At 42.6% G+C, this 15,657-nt stretch overlaps 1 protein-coding gene across 8 annotated transcripts in view; it reads left to right on the forward strand.

Annotated features, from left to right (window-relative positions):
• The window catches only part of EHMT1 (euchromatic histone lysine methyltransferase 1), a 137,827-nt gene continuing 122,170 nt past the window's right edge, over nucleotides 1–15,657 (forward strand). For 3 of the 8 annotated variants that reach the window (XM_036064988.2, XM_078062101.1, XM_036064989.2), the window contains exon 1: nucleotides 12–86. In XM_036064988.2, coding sequence (XP_035920881.2) covers nucleotides 24–86 — 63 coding nt within the window. In that variant the 5' untranslated portion in view covers nucleotides 12–23. Of the gene's footprint in view, nucleotides 87–560; nucleotides 1,324–15,657 lie in introns of all 8 variants that reach the window. The other 5 variants (XM_036064982.2, XM_036064984.2, XM_078062102.1 and 2 more) reach the window with 4 other exon arrangements.

Raw genomic sequence — 15,657 nt, forward strand, 5'->3', positions numbered from 1 at the left:
AGCCGCGAGGCGCGGGCGGGGCGATGGCGCGCGGGAGGGGCGGGGCCACGCTGCGGGCCCGGGCCATGGCCGCCGCGGATGCCGAGGTGAGGAGCGGGGCGGCGGGCCGGCGGCGGCGGGGGCGGCGGGCGCGGAGCCGGCGGGCGCGGAGCCGGCGGGCAGGCGGGGCGCGCGGGCGCGGGCGGGGGCGCCGAGCCGGAGGGGGCCGGGCGGGCCCGCGCCTCTCCGCCGCCGCCGTCGCCGCGCCTCAGGCCGAGGCCGGGCCGAGGCCGCCGGCGTCCGGGCCGCGCCGCGCGGGGCGCGCTTTGTGCGGCGGGCGGGCGGGGGGCGGCCGGCGGGCGGGGGGCGGCGGGCGGGGCGCGGGGAGAGGGCCGGCCGCCCGCGTCCGCGCCGCCCGCCCCCGCGCGCCCCGGGCCTCGGCCGGGAGCCCCGCGGAAGGGGCGGAGGACAAAAGGGAAAGTGGGGCGAGCCGGCCAACTTCGCGGCGCGAGCCGAGGCGAGGCCGTCCGCTCCCGGCGCCTCTCCTGCGCCCCGCTGACCTTTCACTTTGTTCCGAATAGGATGGCACCGTCTTTAACGAAAAGTTGGCCGGCCCGGCGCGCTTCTCCCCAGACAATGCTGCCCAGCCCTGGCGGCTGTCAGAAGCAGGAATGCACGACTTCAGTTTATTTCTAAACAAACTGCTTAAACGGGCTTTGGATATAAAAAGTTCCCATTTTCTTGTTAATGCTGTTTAGTCGTCCCTTTTGCCGATTCTCAAGGATAGTTTGTTTCCTAGCTTGTAGCAGCACTGAAACCAAACTCTTGTGAGATGGACCACTAGCTTCCCACTGAAGGGAAAAGCAAGCAGGAGGCAGTGTGCCCGTGGAAATGCAGAAATAGTGCGGGCTTCGGGCTGACAGAAGGGACCGGTTTGGAAAAAAGTGATGATCTCTAAGTTTTTTTCTGAAAGTACTTCGTGTGTAGCAATAAACGTGGGGACTTCGGAAAGCTAAGGGGTAGTAATACAGTAATCTGTGCATACACTTAACTGTATTTTGATCGAAGTAATGTGTGGTCTTTTTATTTCTGATCTTTTTCGTGTATCTTTGGGAGTGTTGATAATAAGTAAACTGGGAGGGTGCAGGGGATTTTTAAAGTTCAATGCAAGGAGTATTAATTGAATTCTTACCACACACTCAAGGAATGTATGAGGCTCTGGGACAAGTAGGTACATTGGGTAACTCTAAAAGTCACTTCCAGGTTTGTGGAGAGAAGATGTGTACTGAGTAATGATACTTATTGAGCACTCGCTGTGGCTGGCGGCCCTGTGATTTACTTTAGGTAAGTTCTCTCGTTCACCTTTCTCTGCTCTGTGCGGCAGGTACTATTATTTCCTACTTAGCAGGCAAGGAAAACACGACTTGGAAGAGATTGAATGAGTTCATAGTCCGTTGTAGGACTAGCACTTGTTGGGTGTTTGGCACATAGTAGGTTTTTAATAAATAATTGATGAGCAAATGACCCCAGATGGCTCTCATTCCACGATCAGCCTTGAATAGAGGGCTTAACTCAGCTGATGATAACGACAGCCTGTTTACTAAGCCCTTACCTGTGTCCAGTCCTGTTGTGCTTTGCGTGAATTCACTCGTTAAAGCCTGACAGCGCTCTTCCGAGGTAGGTACTGTTCTGTTCCCGTTTGCAGATGAAGAAACAGGCACAGTGCATCCCAGCGTCTCAGACCTTGTGCTGGAGAGGATGTATGCAGGCAGTTTAGCTCACTGAACATGTGCTGTGTCTGTGGTGGTCATTTTCACGAGATAAAAGCTCTGGGTTTAGATTCATGATCTTGTGTTTATTGTGGAGGTGCATTGATAGGGTAAGGGGCCTCCTGGACGGTGGGTAGGCATAAGATCATCTCTTGCCACTAAATCTGTGAAACGGTTACTGGGTCAGGGTTCACTGATTGCCAAATGATTAAACCAGCAAAGTGCACACTTGAAACTTACCTAATTGCCTGTTTGTTCTTTTCTCTTTTCCTTGACCTCCAAAGAGAGTTACCACTTTTTCACACTAAAGAGAACTAGTAAGCTAGTGGAATATATCCCCTGCTCCCATTTTGTGGATTAGTAAGTGGGGGCTCCTGGGGTTTAATGTATGTTCAGGATCGCCCAGGACCAGAGCATAGGGTAATGTACTTGATTTAAGGCTTTTGACCCAGCAAAATGTCTCCTTTTAGCAGGAGGGCCTTCCCAGGCAGATTGTATGCTTCATATTCTAGCAGGGTGGCAACTTTGTATCTCTTTCTTAAAACTTACTTTTTTGTTAAAATAATATAAGCACATGTACATAGTTTAAAAAGTCAGATAGTGCTGGGGCACCTGGCTGGCTCATTCCGTAAGACTCTTCATCTCAGGGTGGTGAGTTCAAGCTCCATATTGGGTGTGGAGCCTACTTAGACCCCCCCCCCCCAAAAATAAGGAAGTTAAAAAAAAAAAGTCAAATAGTTCTAAAAGACCTTTTAAAAAGGCCACCCTCCTCCTCTCTTGACTTTCTAGAGAGGCAGCAGCCACTTGACACTCTTTAGCGTTTGCTTCATGTGTCTAAATAATATGTTTGTGTTGCCATGTCTTCATTCACCAATTTTAGGGGTTACTTGTTGGCTTCCACTAATGGTAGATGATGACTTCAGTTCTCTCATACTCTGTTACCTAGAACACTCAGTTTTGGTTAAATTCGTATCCAAAATCATCAGTTCAGGTCATTATTGTGCCATGCAATTGCTTTTCTTTCCTTTTCTTTCTTTTTAAGATTTTATTTTTTTAAAAAGATTTTATCTTAGAGAGCATGTGAGTGGAGGGAGGGGCAGAGGGGGAGGGAGAAAATCTTAAGTAGACTCTGTGCTGAGCTGTGCTGATCCCACGACCCTGAGATCATGACCTGAGCCAAAACCAAGAATGGGACGCTTAACCGACTGAGCCACCCATGCACCCCTTAAGATTTTATTTTTAAGTAATCTCTACACCCAGTGTGGGGCTCGAACTCACAACCCTGAGATCAGAGTCACAGGCTCCACCGAGCCAGCCAGGCACCCTGTATTTCTTATTTTGTACAGCGTTTTTTCTTTCTTGGAGTTAATGATTGCCTCATTTTTCATTTGCCTGATTTCCTTTGAACTTCAGAATAACGTTCTTGCACTTTCTATTCTGTGAAATGTTTCTCAATTTAAGTTTCCTCCACTTTGCCCTGTCAGCTCACCATTTGCTTCTTTGGTGCTCCTGAGTCACTCTGCCCAAGTCAGGATGTGCTTGTTCTCTTGGCTTGGTGCACACTGACATCCTGGGAATTGCCCCCATCATTCTCTAGTGATGAACCCCTTTCCCTGCATCTAATGGCTCCTCTCTGTGTGTTTACTCACTCGTGGTGGTAGAACACATTCTCTAATAGCTTACCAGTAGTTTTTTGGGAGGCAAACTTTTGGGACTTGCATGTCTGAAAATGTACTTATTCTACCATCACACTGAAAGATTATGTTTAGCTGGGCTTGGCATTCCAGGTTGGAGGTAATTTTTAAGTTATTGCTCCCATATCTTCTAGTATTCATTGTTGCTCTTGAGAAGTCCAGTTTGATCTCAGTCCTTTTAACCATGATTCCCCCAACGCATTTTTAGGATCATTACATCCCACAGTTTTTATGATGTGTCTTAATGGTAGCCTATTTTCATTATCATGCAGGATATTAAGTAGCTTGAAATCTGGAGATCGATGCCCTTTTGTTGGTAGGAAATTTTGTACAATATGTTTGAGATAGTTTATTTTCTACTATTTCAGTTGAATATTGTACTTCCTGTACTAAATATTCTAATTTTTATTTATTTTTTAAAAAGTTTTTACTTATTTAGAGTGGAGAGGGAGAGAGAGAGAGAGTGCGCTCAAGCAGGGGGAGGGGCACAGGCAGAGGGAGAGAGAGAATCTCAAGCAGACTCTGCGCTGAGTGCAGAGCCCAACCTTGAGATCATGACCTGAGCTGAAACCAAGAGTTGGACGCTTAACCGATTGAGCCACTCAGGCACCGCAGTGTTCTAATTTTTAAAAGCTTTTTATCCTGGTCATGTCTTAATCTTTTTGTTCTACTTTTTGGGAGCATTTTTGATTGTTCTTTCACTGAATTTTTAACTTTTCTTGTCATATTTTTGTGTTCTTTATTCTCTCTTCCTTTTTTAATGCTTCCTATTCTTGTTTAATGTATATAGTATCTGCTTGATTCCAGTTAAATTTCTTAAAATCCAGTTAAAACTTTAAAAAACTATTTTATTGGGCACCTGGATGCTTCAGTTGATTAGGCATCCAACTCTTTTTTTTTTTTTTTTTAAGATTTTATTTATTTATTTGACAGAGAGATAGAGAGCGAGCACAAGTAGGCAGAGCAGCAGGCAGAGGGAGAGGGAGAAGCAGGCTCTCCGCCGAACAGGGAGCCTGATGCGGGGCTCGATCCCAGGACCCTGGAATCATGACCCGATCGGAAAGCAGACGATTAACCAACTGAGCCGCCCGGGCGCCCCTCTTTTTTTTTTTTAAGATTTTATTTATTTATTTGGGGGCGAGAGAGAAAGAGGGAGGGAGAACACAAGCAGGGAGGAAGCATAGAGGGTGAGGGAGAAGCAGACCTCCTGCTGAGCAGGGAGCCCAACGCGATCCCAGGACCCTGAGATCATGACCTGGGCTGAAGGCAGATGCTTAACCCACAGAGCCACCCAAGCGCCCAGTGTCTGACTCTTGATCTGGACTCAGGTCTTGATCTCAGGGTGGTGAGTTCAGGCCCCACGTTGGGCTCCACGCTGGGCCTGTGGCCTACTTAAAAAAAAATTATTTTAAAATTATTGTTTTTCTGATTTTTTTCTGTTTCTGATCTTTTTCTTTCTTTCTGGACAGCTTCTCCCAGTGTCTGGTGATGGTTGGCTCTTTATTCACCTTTAAGAATAAAGTGCTAAAAATGGAAAGCTTGAGTGTTTGGGGGCTTGTTTACTTGTTGCTTCAGTGGAGGGTGGTGACTGACTTTTTTGTTGGCTCTCTAAATGTTACTATCCCCTGGTTTTACTTCCTCAGAGAAGGCTCCTTCAGTCTTTTGCCTTGTTGGTGTTGAGCTGGACATTCTGGAGCTAGGTTAAAGGGCAGGAGGAGGAAGAGGAGGGTCTTCCCGTGTGTCAGTACATAGCCTTGACCTAATTTCTCTGCTTTCAGTTGTGGAGCTTACTCCTGTTCTTTGTGCCCACGGTCCCCAAGTGTGGTATACTTCTGGTAGAGTTCTTACTGAGCTAGCCCTCTGGTCTCTGCAGCTACCATAGAGGAGTGCTTGTCTGAGTGTGTAGGGGGTGCCTGGGGACCTGAGAATCCAACACCTTCTAGGTGGATTTTTACACCCACACCCCTTTTTAGCTCCAGGCATCACCCCATCTTCTTAGCCTCTCCATGGTCCTGTGGGATCAGTCAGCCTGCTTCTCAGTAGTAACCTCCTTTTTTAAATTTATTTTTATTTTTTAAAGATTTTATTTATTTATTTGACAGAGAGAGACAGTGAGAGAGGGAACACAAGCAGGGGGAGTGGGAGAGGGAGAAGCAGGCTTCCCGCGGAGCAGGGAGCCCGATGCAGGGCTCGATCCCAGGACCCTGGGATCACGATCTGAGCCAAAGGCAGACGCTTAATGACTGAGCCACCCAGGCGCCCCAGTAACCTCCTTCTTTAGGTTCCTCTTCCTCTGCTCTGTATAGTGATTTAGCTCTTCTCCATCTTTCTATTTGTGTTTTGTGTAGGGGTTTCAAATGTGTCTTAGGTGGAGTTTATGTTTCTCTTTCCTGTTCTTGTCTTTGGTTGATTTTTGATAAGGGAAGGGGGTGGAAAGCGTTCTGTCATGTAGAAATCAGAAGGATTTACTGTAAATCTTGAGAAGTGAGTTTTCCCCCACACTAAAAGCATAGCTCCCCTGTGGAAAGGGCTGCCCCTCTCAGGATCTATGTGGCTTGTGTTTCTGGACTCATTACTGGGGAAGGTTCTGGAGTCATAATAAAGGTAAGCAAGAGCGATGAGTGTATCTTAGCCCTAATGCTCAGAAGGACACCTGGAGGTGGAGGCTTAGTTGTTGGAGATCTCATGTGTGATGAGTGCCAGAGTGGGGGCTACAGTCCTTGTTTCCTGCTTCTGCTTCCCGTCCTGTCACAAAACAGTTCTGTATTGTTTGACCACATTTTATTGAACTTGTCTTTGAAAATAATTGAACTAATAAGAGCCATGTTTTGGGCTTTTCTTTAGGAACTTCATTTGGCATTTCATTGGACTTACTATGTTTGATGGAAGCTTTTATCTTATAGTAAGTGGGCAGTTTGATTTCAAGGTGCAGTGCTGACTCAGCTAGTCACGTAGGGCATAATTATTGGAGCCCAGTTACTCTGGCCTACTGTAGGTGTGGTATAGAAAGTGTCAATTCCAGGTTTTGAGATGTCCTCCCATTTACTGTTCTGCTTTTATTTAACTTCTAGTATTTTCACTTATTTAAAAAAAACTCTTCACAGGTTTTGGATTTTGAAAAACAACTCTTTGAAGGTGGCATTTCCTTTGAAATTGTGTCTTCCTAGATGAGAGGTCACTTTCCCAATTGCATCACTGTCTGTTGGTATTTTACTTAGAAAAGTTTTTGGACTGCTTTTGGCACCCCAGTTTTAATAGGTTTGTTTGTAAGTTCCGATCAGAGTATATTTTAAATGATCTTTCCAGGGGGTCTATAAGCATTTATTGAGCACCTTCTATTTGTGAAGTGCTAGTCTATGTCCTGTGTAAGAGGGTATGCACATTTTCAACGTAAAAATGTAGTAGAGCAAATATTACCAAGCAGGAAATGAGATGGAATCAGTTAAAAGTAAACAAGAAAAGGGCTGTGCTCCTGCATTCGTCGCTGCAGCCAGACCTGTGTTGGGAAAGACTCCTTGAGGAAGATGGGTTAGTCCAGGTCTTAAAGGAGGTAAGGCATGAGTTGGAACGGTGAGGTACAATATGTACATTTCTTTAAAAAAAAGGGCATTTTAACACATTCAGAAAATTGAAACCTGATAATGCCAAATATTTGTCATCTGGTTTTTTTTTCTGATCTTTGTGAATGTGCATGTTCATATTTAAAAGTGGCTATACTCAGTGAGTATGTGCTGTTTGCATTCTCCTCTTTCGTGTATTATTTCCTGTGCATCCACATCTTTAACATTTTTAATAGCCACATGGTGTGTTTTGTAGAGATGTCCCAGTTTCTTCAATCATGAATTGGGTGAGTCTGTATCCTTTGGTACAGGGTGGAATTACTAGGTCAGAAGGGGTGAGTGGCACGAGGTGAGGCTGGAGAGGCAGGGCCAGGTCATATAGGGTCTTGTTGCCTTGGTAACGAGTTGGTGGTTTCCTAAGCACTGTAGACAGTCATTGAAGGATTTTAGGCACAGAATGCTATTTTAAAAAGACGACTGGCTGCGGTGTGGAGAGTGGATTGAAGGAAGGCCAGAGAAGAAGCAGGGGGACTAGTGAGTAGGCCTGGGCCTGGTGACATGGTGGAGTTGCAGAGGCCAGTGAATGGAGTCAAAGTATATATATGTGCAAATTTAATTTTTTGAGTAGGTAAGACAGTTACATGATTCAAAATTTAAAAAAAAGTATAAAGTGAAACATCTCTCTCCTTTGTTCCCTAGCACTCAGTTCTCTTGGCAGGCCACCAGTATTATTGTGGAGCCTCTACAGGCAAGTACATACGTAGATATTTTAGACTTTTTATTACAGAACTTTTCAAACCTATTTAGCAGTAGATATATGGTGGAAGAATGAGCCCCCTCATACCTGTCTCCTCGCATCAACAGGTAACCTCCTCATGGACAGCCCCCAATCCATCTATGAATATATATTTCAGTTCATATAAATATTTCAGTCAATAAATAAGTAGTTACTGTTTATATTTCTTATTTCATTTCAAATTAGGAACAAAATATGGTCTATTCATTGTCCTTGCTAGATTTCTCTTAAATCTCAATATATTGATTGGCATGTCTTTATTTTTCTTTCACAGTTGTTTTGAAGATAATGGTTCATTTGTCCCAAAGCTTTCCATAATCTTGATTTTGCTGATTGCATTGCTATGTTAACATGTTCCTCTGTTCTCTATATTTACTGTCATTGCGATTTAAGATCCAGAGCTGATGCTTTCCATTATGCTAGCCATCATGCCACTCTTGAGCAGTTGAAACATGGTTAGTGTGGATTAAGATGTGCCGTAAGTGCAAAATACAGGATTTTGAAGACTTAGTGTGAAAAGGAGAATGTAAAGTATCACATTAATACTGCAAAAAATACTGATTGCATGTTGAAATAGCATATTTTGGATATATTGGGTTGAATATTACTAAAAGTAATTTGTGTTTCTAATTCCTTTTTTTAAATGTGATTACTAGAAAATTGAAAATTATAGACCCGGCTCATGCTTGTGGCTCACATTATCTTTCAGTTGGACAGCCCAGGGCTAGAGGCTGCATCAGATGTAGGTGTGTCTTTTTAAAACTTTTATTTATTTATTTTTTTAGCCAGAATACTTTGTAACTAGTACTGAGTTGTTGTTTTTTAATCAGGCATAATAAGTCTGGTCATCTTGCTTTGTGATGTTAACAATCATTGATATTTATTACTCAGGATCATTAACTGCAAAATGGCAGACTTTCTTCCTTTATTATCTGGAGTATTTTTACAAAGAAAAATTGTTCGGTTACCATGAAGTACAACTCATGGGAAAGGAGAGAGAGATTTTTTTTTCATTGAAGTGTATTTGATGCACAGTATTACATTAGTTTCAATGGAAGAAGGGAGTCTTGATATTACATGGAAAGCATCTGACACCCAGTGGCCTCCTAGTAAGTGCTAGCCTGAGAAAGGCCTAGAGGGCTCTCTGTCTTGTGTAGTTTGAAAATTGTTTGCTGGGCTGGTTGTCAAACTGATTTCTGTCCTTGGAGTCTAGGTCTTCTCCCCATCAGATTCCAAGGCTAGCATGTAGGCTTAAAGAGTCTTGGTTGCTTGATCATCCTTGCTCTTCACCTGTGTTTTGTGAACTCCATGAACGCTAGAGTGAAACAAAATGCTAGCTCTATTATGGGCTGGTGAAAGGTCAGGTGTTCTCCTACCTCTGGCTCGTCTGCCCATCTGTTTTTCTTCCCTTACAGAAGTGGTCTGTTAGGATCTGCCATTATGGTTCTCTAGTATCTGTCCTCATACCTTAAACAGATTCAGTAACAAGACATGTAGCCAGAACATAAATACAATTTCTGGGGGAACTTTATTAATGTATGTTATATACATAGAAAAATACACGTGTTGTGTGTACAGTTGACTCTTGAACAACGTGGGTTTGAACTGTGCGGGTCCACTTACATGCAGATTTTTTTGGATAAATATAGTACGATACTCTATTTTCCTTATGATTTTCTTAACACTAGTGTATTTTATTGTAAGAATACATCATATGATATACAAAATATATGTTAATTTAACTGTTTATGTTGTCGGTAAGGCTTCTGGTCAACAGTAGGCTCTTAGTTCAGTTTTTGGGGAATCAAAAGTTATACGTGGATTTTCATCTGCACGGGGGTTGGCACCCTGACCTTCCGCGTTATTCAAGTTTCAACTGTACAGATTACGTCATCTGAGACTAGAGATATAAGAGTTTTACTTTTCCTTTCAAATCTGGGTGCCTTTTATTTCTTTTCCTTGCCTAATTGCTCTAACTAGAACCTCCAGTAATATGTTGAATAGAAGTGGTGAGAGCAGCCATCCCTGTCTCATTCCTGTTTTTAGGGAAAAGCTTTCAGTCTTTGACCATCGAGTATGATGTTAGCCTTGGGTTTTCGTAGATGCCTTTTATCAGTTTGAAGAAGTTACGTTCTGTTCCCAGTTTGTTGAGTGTTTTTCTTTTTCTTCGTTTGTTTTTATTGTTGGTTTTAATCAGAAAGGGGTATTGGGTTTTAAGTGCTTCTGCATTTGTTGAGATGATCATATGGCTTTATCCTTTATTCTGTTAATATGGTGTATTGCATTGATTTTTCAGTGTTTCTGCAGTAAATCCACTTTGTCATGGTATCTAGCCTTTCTTACATCTTGCTGCATTTGGTTTGGTAGTGAGGACTTTGCATCTGTATTCATGAAGGATATTACATTGGTCTGTGGTTTTCTTTTTTGTTGATGTCTGAGCGTTTGGTTTGAGAGTGATAGTGACTTCATGAGTTGGGAAGTATATTCTCTTTTTTTGGAAGTGTTTGTGAAGGGTTGGTGTTGTTTGTTCTTTAGATGTTTGGTAGAATTCACCCCTGAAGCAGTTTGGTTCTGGGGTTTTCTTTGTTGGAAGTTTTTTCACGATTAATTTCCTCACTTCTTTTAGGGTTTCTATTCTTAAGTCACTTTAGGTGTTCTCTGTCTTTCTAGGAGTTTGTTTATTTCCTCTACTTTGTTGGTATACAGCTGCTTATAGTATTCCCTTATGATTCTCTCTCTCTTTTTTAGAGGGTGGCTAGGAATATTCCCTCTTTCATTCCCGGTTAGTAATTTGGGTCTTCTCTCTGTTTTTCTTGGTCAGTTTAGCCAAAGGTTTATGAGTTACGTTGAAGTTTCAAAGAAGTAACTTCATTTTGTTGATGTTCTTTATTGTTGTTTAATTCCCTTTTCATTTATTTTCACTCTAATCTTATCTTTATTTACTTTCTTTGGCTTGCTTTAGGTTTAATTTGCCTTTTTTCTAGTTTCTTAAGGTGGAAGCTTAGGATCTTGGTTTGAGTTCTTTTCTGATATAGGAGTTTGAGGTATGCATTTCCCTCAAAGCACTTTTTTAGCTGTGTTATGGTTGATTTGTGACCCCCCAAAAGATATGTTGAAGTCCCTTACCCACCCTATGCCTCAGGATGTGACCTTATTTGGAAATGGTGTCATTGTAGACAAATTCAGATGAGGTCCAGAATAGGATGGCTCCTAGTACAATGTGATTGGTGCTGACATAAGAGAGGAAAGCACTTTGTGAGGACAGGCATGTATGGAGGGGACAATGTGAAGACGTAAAGGGAAAGGAGAGCCATATCCTGGAGTGACACCTATAAGCCACGGAATACCAAGGCTTGCCGGCAAACACCAGAAGCTGGAGAGGGAAGAAAAACCCCCTAGAGCCATCAGAGAAATTATGGCCCAGCTGGCACCTTGATTTTGGACTTCGGGCTTCCAGAATTGAGACAATGAATTTCTGTTGTTTTAATTCACCCAGTTATGATACTCTGTTATGGCAGCCCTAGAAAACTAAAACAAGCTGCCTCCTACAAATTTTGATATGCTGTGTTTTCACTTTTTTCAGTTCAAAATATTTTGTTTTCCCTTGTGATATCTTTGACCCATGGTTTGGTTGATTGATTATTTATTCATTTTTTTTTTTTTTAAGTAGGCTCCACACCCAGTGTGGGGCTTGAACTGATGATCCTGAGATTAAGTGTCAGTGCCCTGCCGACTAAGCCAGCCAGCCAGCCAGGCACCCTGACCCATGGATTATTTAGAAGTGTGTTGCTTAATTTCCAAGTATTTAGGTACTTCTTAGATTTTAATATTTTGTTAATTTTTAATATTCCATTACAGTCAGAGGATATATTTTAATTTCAATTTGTTTTAATTAATTGAAAAAAAAGGCTCAGATAATGTTCTGTCTTGAAGAGTGTTTGAGGAGTGCCTGAACAGAATGTGTACTGTGCAGCCCTTAGGTAGGTTGTTCTCTGTGCGTTAGATGGAGCTGGTCTGTGGTGTGGAATCTTCCTCATCCTTCCTTGTCTTTTAGTGACTCTCTTTGTTACTGGCATTAGGGTTTTGGAGTCCCCTGGTATTGTTGCATTTTCTTTTTCTTTCAGTTTTGTCAGTGTTTGCTTCATGTGTTTTGAGGTTCTGTTGTTAGTTGTGAGTGTATTTATAGTTGTTACATCTGCCTGTTGTTTTGACCCTTTTTTCATTATGAAATGTCCCTCTTTGTCTCTAGCAATAGTTCTTGTTTTAAAGCCTATGTTGTCTGATAGCCATGTAGCCCTTCCGCTTGTGGTTTGTGGTTTCTCCTTGTGGCTCTTTTTCCTGCTTTTACTTTTAAGTTCTTCATATCTTTACATCTAAGGTCTGTGTTTTGTAGATAGCATACAGTTGGATCATATTTTTTTTTTTTTACCCATCAGTCTCTGCCTTTTAATTGGAATAGTTAATCCACTTACATTTAATGTAATTACTGAAAAGGTAGGATTTGTATTGTTAGTTTGGTGTTTGTTTTCTATATATCTTAGTCTTTTGTTCCTCTGTTCCTCCATTACTTTTTTTTTGTGTTAAATAGATGTTTTCCAGTGTGCAATTTTACTTCCTTCATTGTTTGACTATACTTTTGTTTCCTTGGGGAAAGAAATTTATTTATTTATTTATTTATTTTTTTTGACAGAGACACAGTGAGAGAGGGAACACAAGCAGGGGGAGTGGGAGAGGGAGAAGCAGGCTTCCCGCAGAGCAGGGAGCCCGATGCGGGCTCGATCCCAGGACCCTGGGATCATGACCTGAGCCGAAGGCAGCCGCTTAACGACTGAGCCACCCAGGTGCCGCATAAATAAAATCTTAAAAAAAAAAAAAAAAATCATACAGAAGGAAACAACAGTTACAACTAAAAGTGCATTTATACTGTCTTTTAGATTTACCTGGAGGACTTCCTTAACATTTCTTTTTTTTTTTTTTTTTAAAGATTTTTTTTTTTTATTTGACAGAGAGAGACACAGCGCAAGAGGGAACACAAGCAGGGGGAGTGGGAGAGGGAGAAGCAGGCTTCCCGCGGAGGAGGGAGCCCGATGCGGGGCTCAATCCCAGGACCCTGGGATCATGACCTGAGCTGAAGGCAGACGCTTAACGACTGAGCCACCCAGGCGCCCCATCCGTAACATTTCTTATAGAGTAGGTCTGCCAATGACAAATTCTTTTGTTAATATTAAATGCTTATTTCTTCTTCATTTATAAAAGCACTTTGGTGTGTGTAGAATTCTTGGTTGACATTCTTTCAACACTTTGAGTGTGTCATCCCACTGTCTTCTGGCCTCTGTGGTTTCTGATGAGAGATCAGCTCCTAATCTTATCGAGGGTCTCTCTTATACGTCATTAAGTTGCATTTCTCTTGTTGCTTTCAAAATCCTCTGGCTTTCAGCAGTTGGAATATGATGTGTCTGGGTGAGTATGTCTTTGAGTTTTTCTTATTTGGAGTTGTTGAGCTTCTTAGAACTTTCTGACTTTTCTGATTATTGCTTTCCTCTGAATTGTGAAGTCTGGGATGTGTGCTTTGTCTGTGACGCCAATGTTTACTGTTGTCTTTTACTGTAGTTACCGTGTCTTTGCATGATAACTTTGCATGGTAAGCCCAGTGCTTTAGTATTGGAATCCGTAACATTGTAATCTGTGAATTAAAAGCATTAAAAAGAGTCAAAGCCCACTATTCTTTTTTCTTCTACTTTTGATGTGATGGGTACGCACGGTTACGACAATGACAAAAAGGTCCAGTCACAGTATGGCTAAAAGGTAGCACTTGGTGCAGGTGCATTTGCCTGTCATTGCTGAGCTCTGCCTTGTAGCATGAAACAGACCACAAACCATGTGTGGACGAGTGAGCCTGGCTGTGTGCCACTGTATGTGTGGATATTGGGATTTGAATTTCAGATGATTTTTTCGAGTTAAAAACAAAAACATCTTTGGCTTTCAGGCTGTAGAGAAACAGGCGGCAGGCTCTGGTTTGCTGACCTCTGATGGAGATGTACTCCCTGTGCTTCCAGAGCACTCTGTCCTTTGTTAGAACACATGCTTTGTGTGTGTGTGTGTGTGTGTGTGTGTGTGTGTTTTAAGTAAAATTTCCACTCAGCATGGGACTTGAACTCATGACCCAGAGATCAAGAGTCGCATATTTTACCAACTGAGCTGGCCAGGTGCCCCACATACTTTGTGTTTTAATTACTGGTTCCTTTATATGTTATTTCTTTGTTAATGTCTTAAAGGCTAGACTGTAAACTCTTTGAAGGTAGGGCTTTAGCTTTTATTACTTTCCAACCTTGAATATTACCTGGCACATTTTAGGTGATCTATAAATGTTGTAAAACTTAATGAAAAAAGGGGTGCCTGGGTGGCTCAGTCGGTGAAGTGTCTGCCTTTGGCTTGGGTCATGATCCCAGGGTCCTGGGATCGAGCCCCACATTGGGCTCCCTGCTCCACAGGAAGCCTGCTTCTCCCTCTCCCACTCCCCCTGCTTGTGTTCCCTCTCACACTGTCTCTCTGTCAAAAATAAATTTAAAAAATCTTTAAAAAACAAAAAAATGAAAAAGGAGAAGGAATCAAAATTGGCTTATGGATTTTTTTTTTTCCTTTGGTGGTGTCCTAGGGTAAATGTTTTGGAACTAACCATCTTCCAAATGTAGGTAGGAACCATTTATTCATGCATTTGTTTCTTCATTAGTTTGTTTTTGTGACATTTAATGCCTTTTTTTTGTCAGCCACATGAAAATAAACCTGGTGCCTTGTCCTTGGGAGGTTCCTTTATTCTAGTTTTGAGAACCACAGGCACAATTACAGTTTGATAATTGCTATTAAAAGAGAAAAATGCTACAGAAGCAGCAAAGAGGAAATGCTGAACCACTTGGGTTGATTAAAGGAAGCTGCCTGAGTGTCCATGCCTGCTGCAGACGGATACCACAGGTGTAAAGGAAGCCGCCTGAGTGTCCATGCCTGCTGCAGACGGATACCACAGGTGTAAAGGAAGCCTCCTGAGTGTCCATGCCTGCTGCAGACGGATACCACAGGTGTAAAGGAAGCCTCCTGAGTGTCCATGCCTGCTGCAGACAGATACCACAGGTGTAAAGGAAGCCTCTTGAGTGTCCATGCCTGCTGCAGACGGATACCACAGGTGTAAAGGAAGCTTCCTGAGTGTCCATACCTGCTGCAGACGGATACCACAGGTGTAAAGGAAGCTTCCTGAGTGTCCATGCCTGCTGCAGACGGATACCACAGGTGTCTGGCTCGGGGTTCCAAATGGAATCTTGGAGAAAGGTTGGCTTCTCCACTTGTACAGATTGGAGTGGAGAGGTGGCTGCCATCTCCCAACAAGCTGGTCATAGCCTCCCGTGGTTTTTGAACACCTGAAATGTGTCCACATCAAACTGGAATGTGCTGTGTGAAATGTATACTGGATTATAGAGACTTATTGAGATATTTCGTATTTTTTTTTAGTATTAATTATTTTATATTGGTTGTATGTTGAAATGATAACATTATGGATATATATTGGGTTAAGTAAAATTTATTAAAATTACTCCTATTTCTACTTTTTTTTTTTTTTTAAGATTTTATTTATTTATTTGAGAGAGAGAGAGAGAGCGCACAAGAGGGGGGAGGGTCAGAGGAAGAAGCAGACTCCCTGCTAAGCAGGGAGCCCGATGTGGGACTCAATCCTGGGACCCCAGGATCATGACCTAAGCCGAAGGCAGTTGCTTAACCAACTGAGCCACCCAGGCGCCCCTATTTCTACATTTTTAAATTTGGGTGCTGGAAAATTTTAAATTATACTTGTGGCTCATCCTCTGTTTCTC

This window comes from Halichoerus grypus, chromosome 14, assembly GCF_964656455.1.
Source record: "Halichoerus grypus chromosome 14, mHalGry1.hap1.1, whole genome shotgun sequence".
Taxonomy (NCBI): Eukaryota; Metazoa; Chordata; class Mammalia; order Carnivora; family Phocidae; genus Halichoerus; species Halichoerus grypus.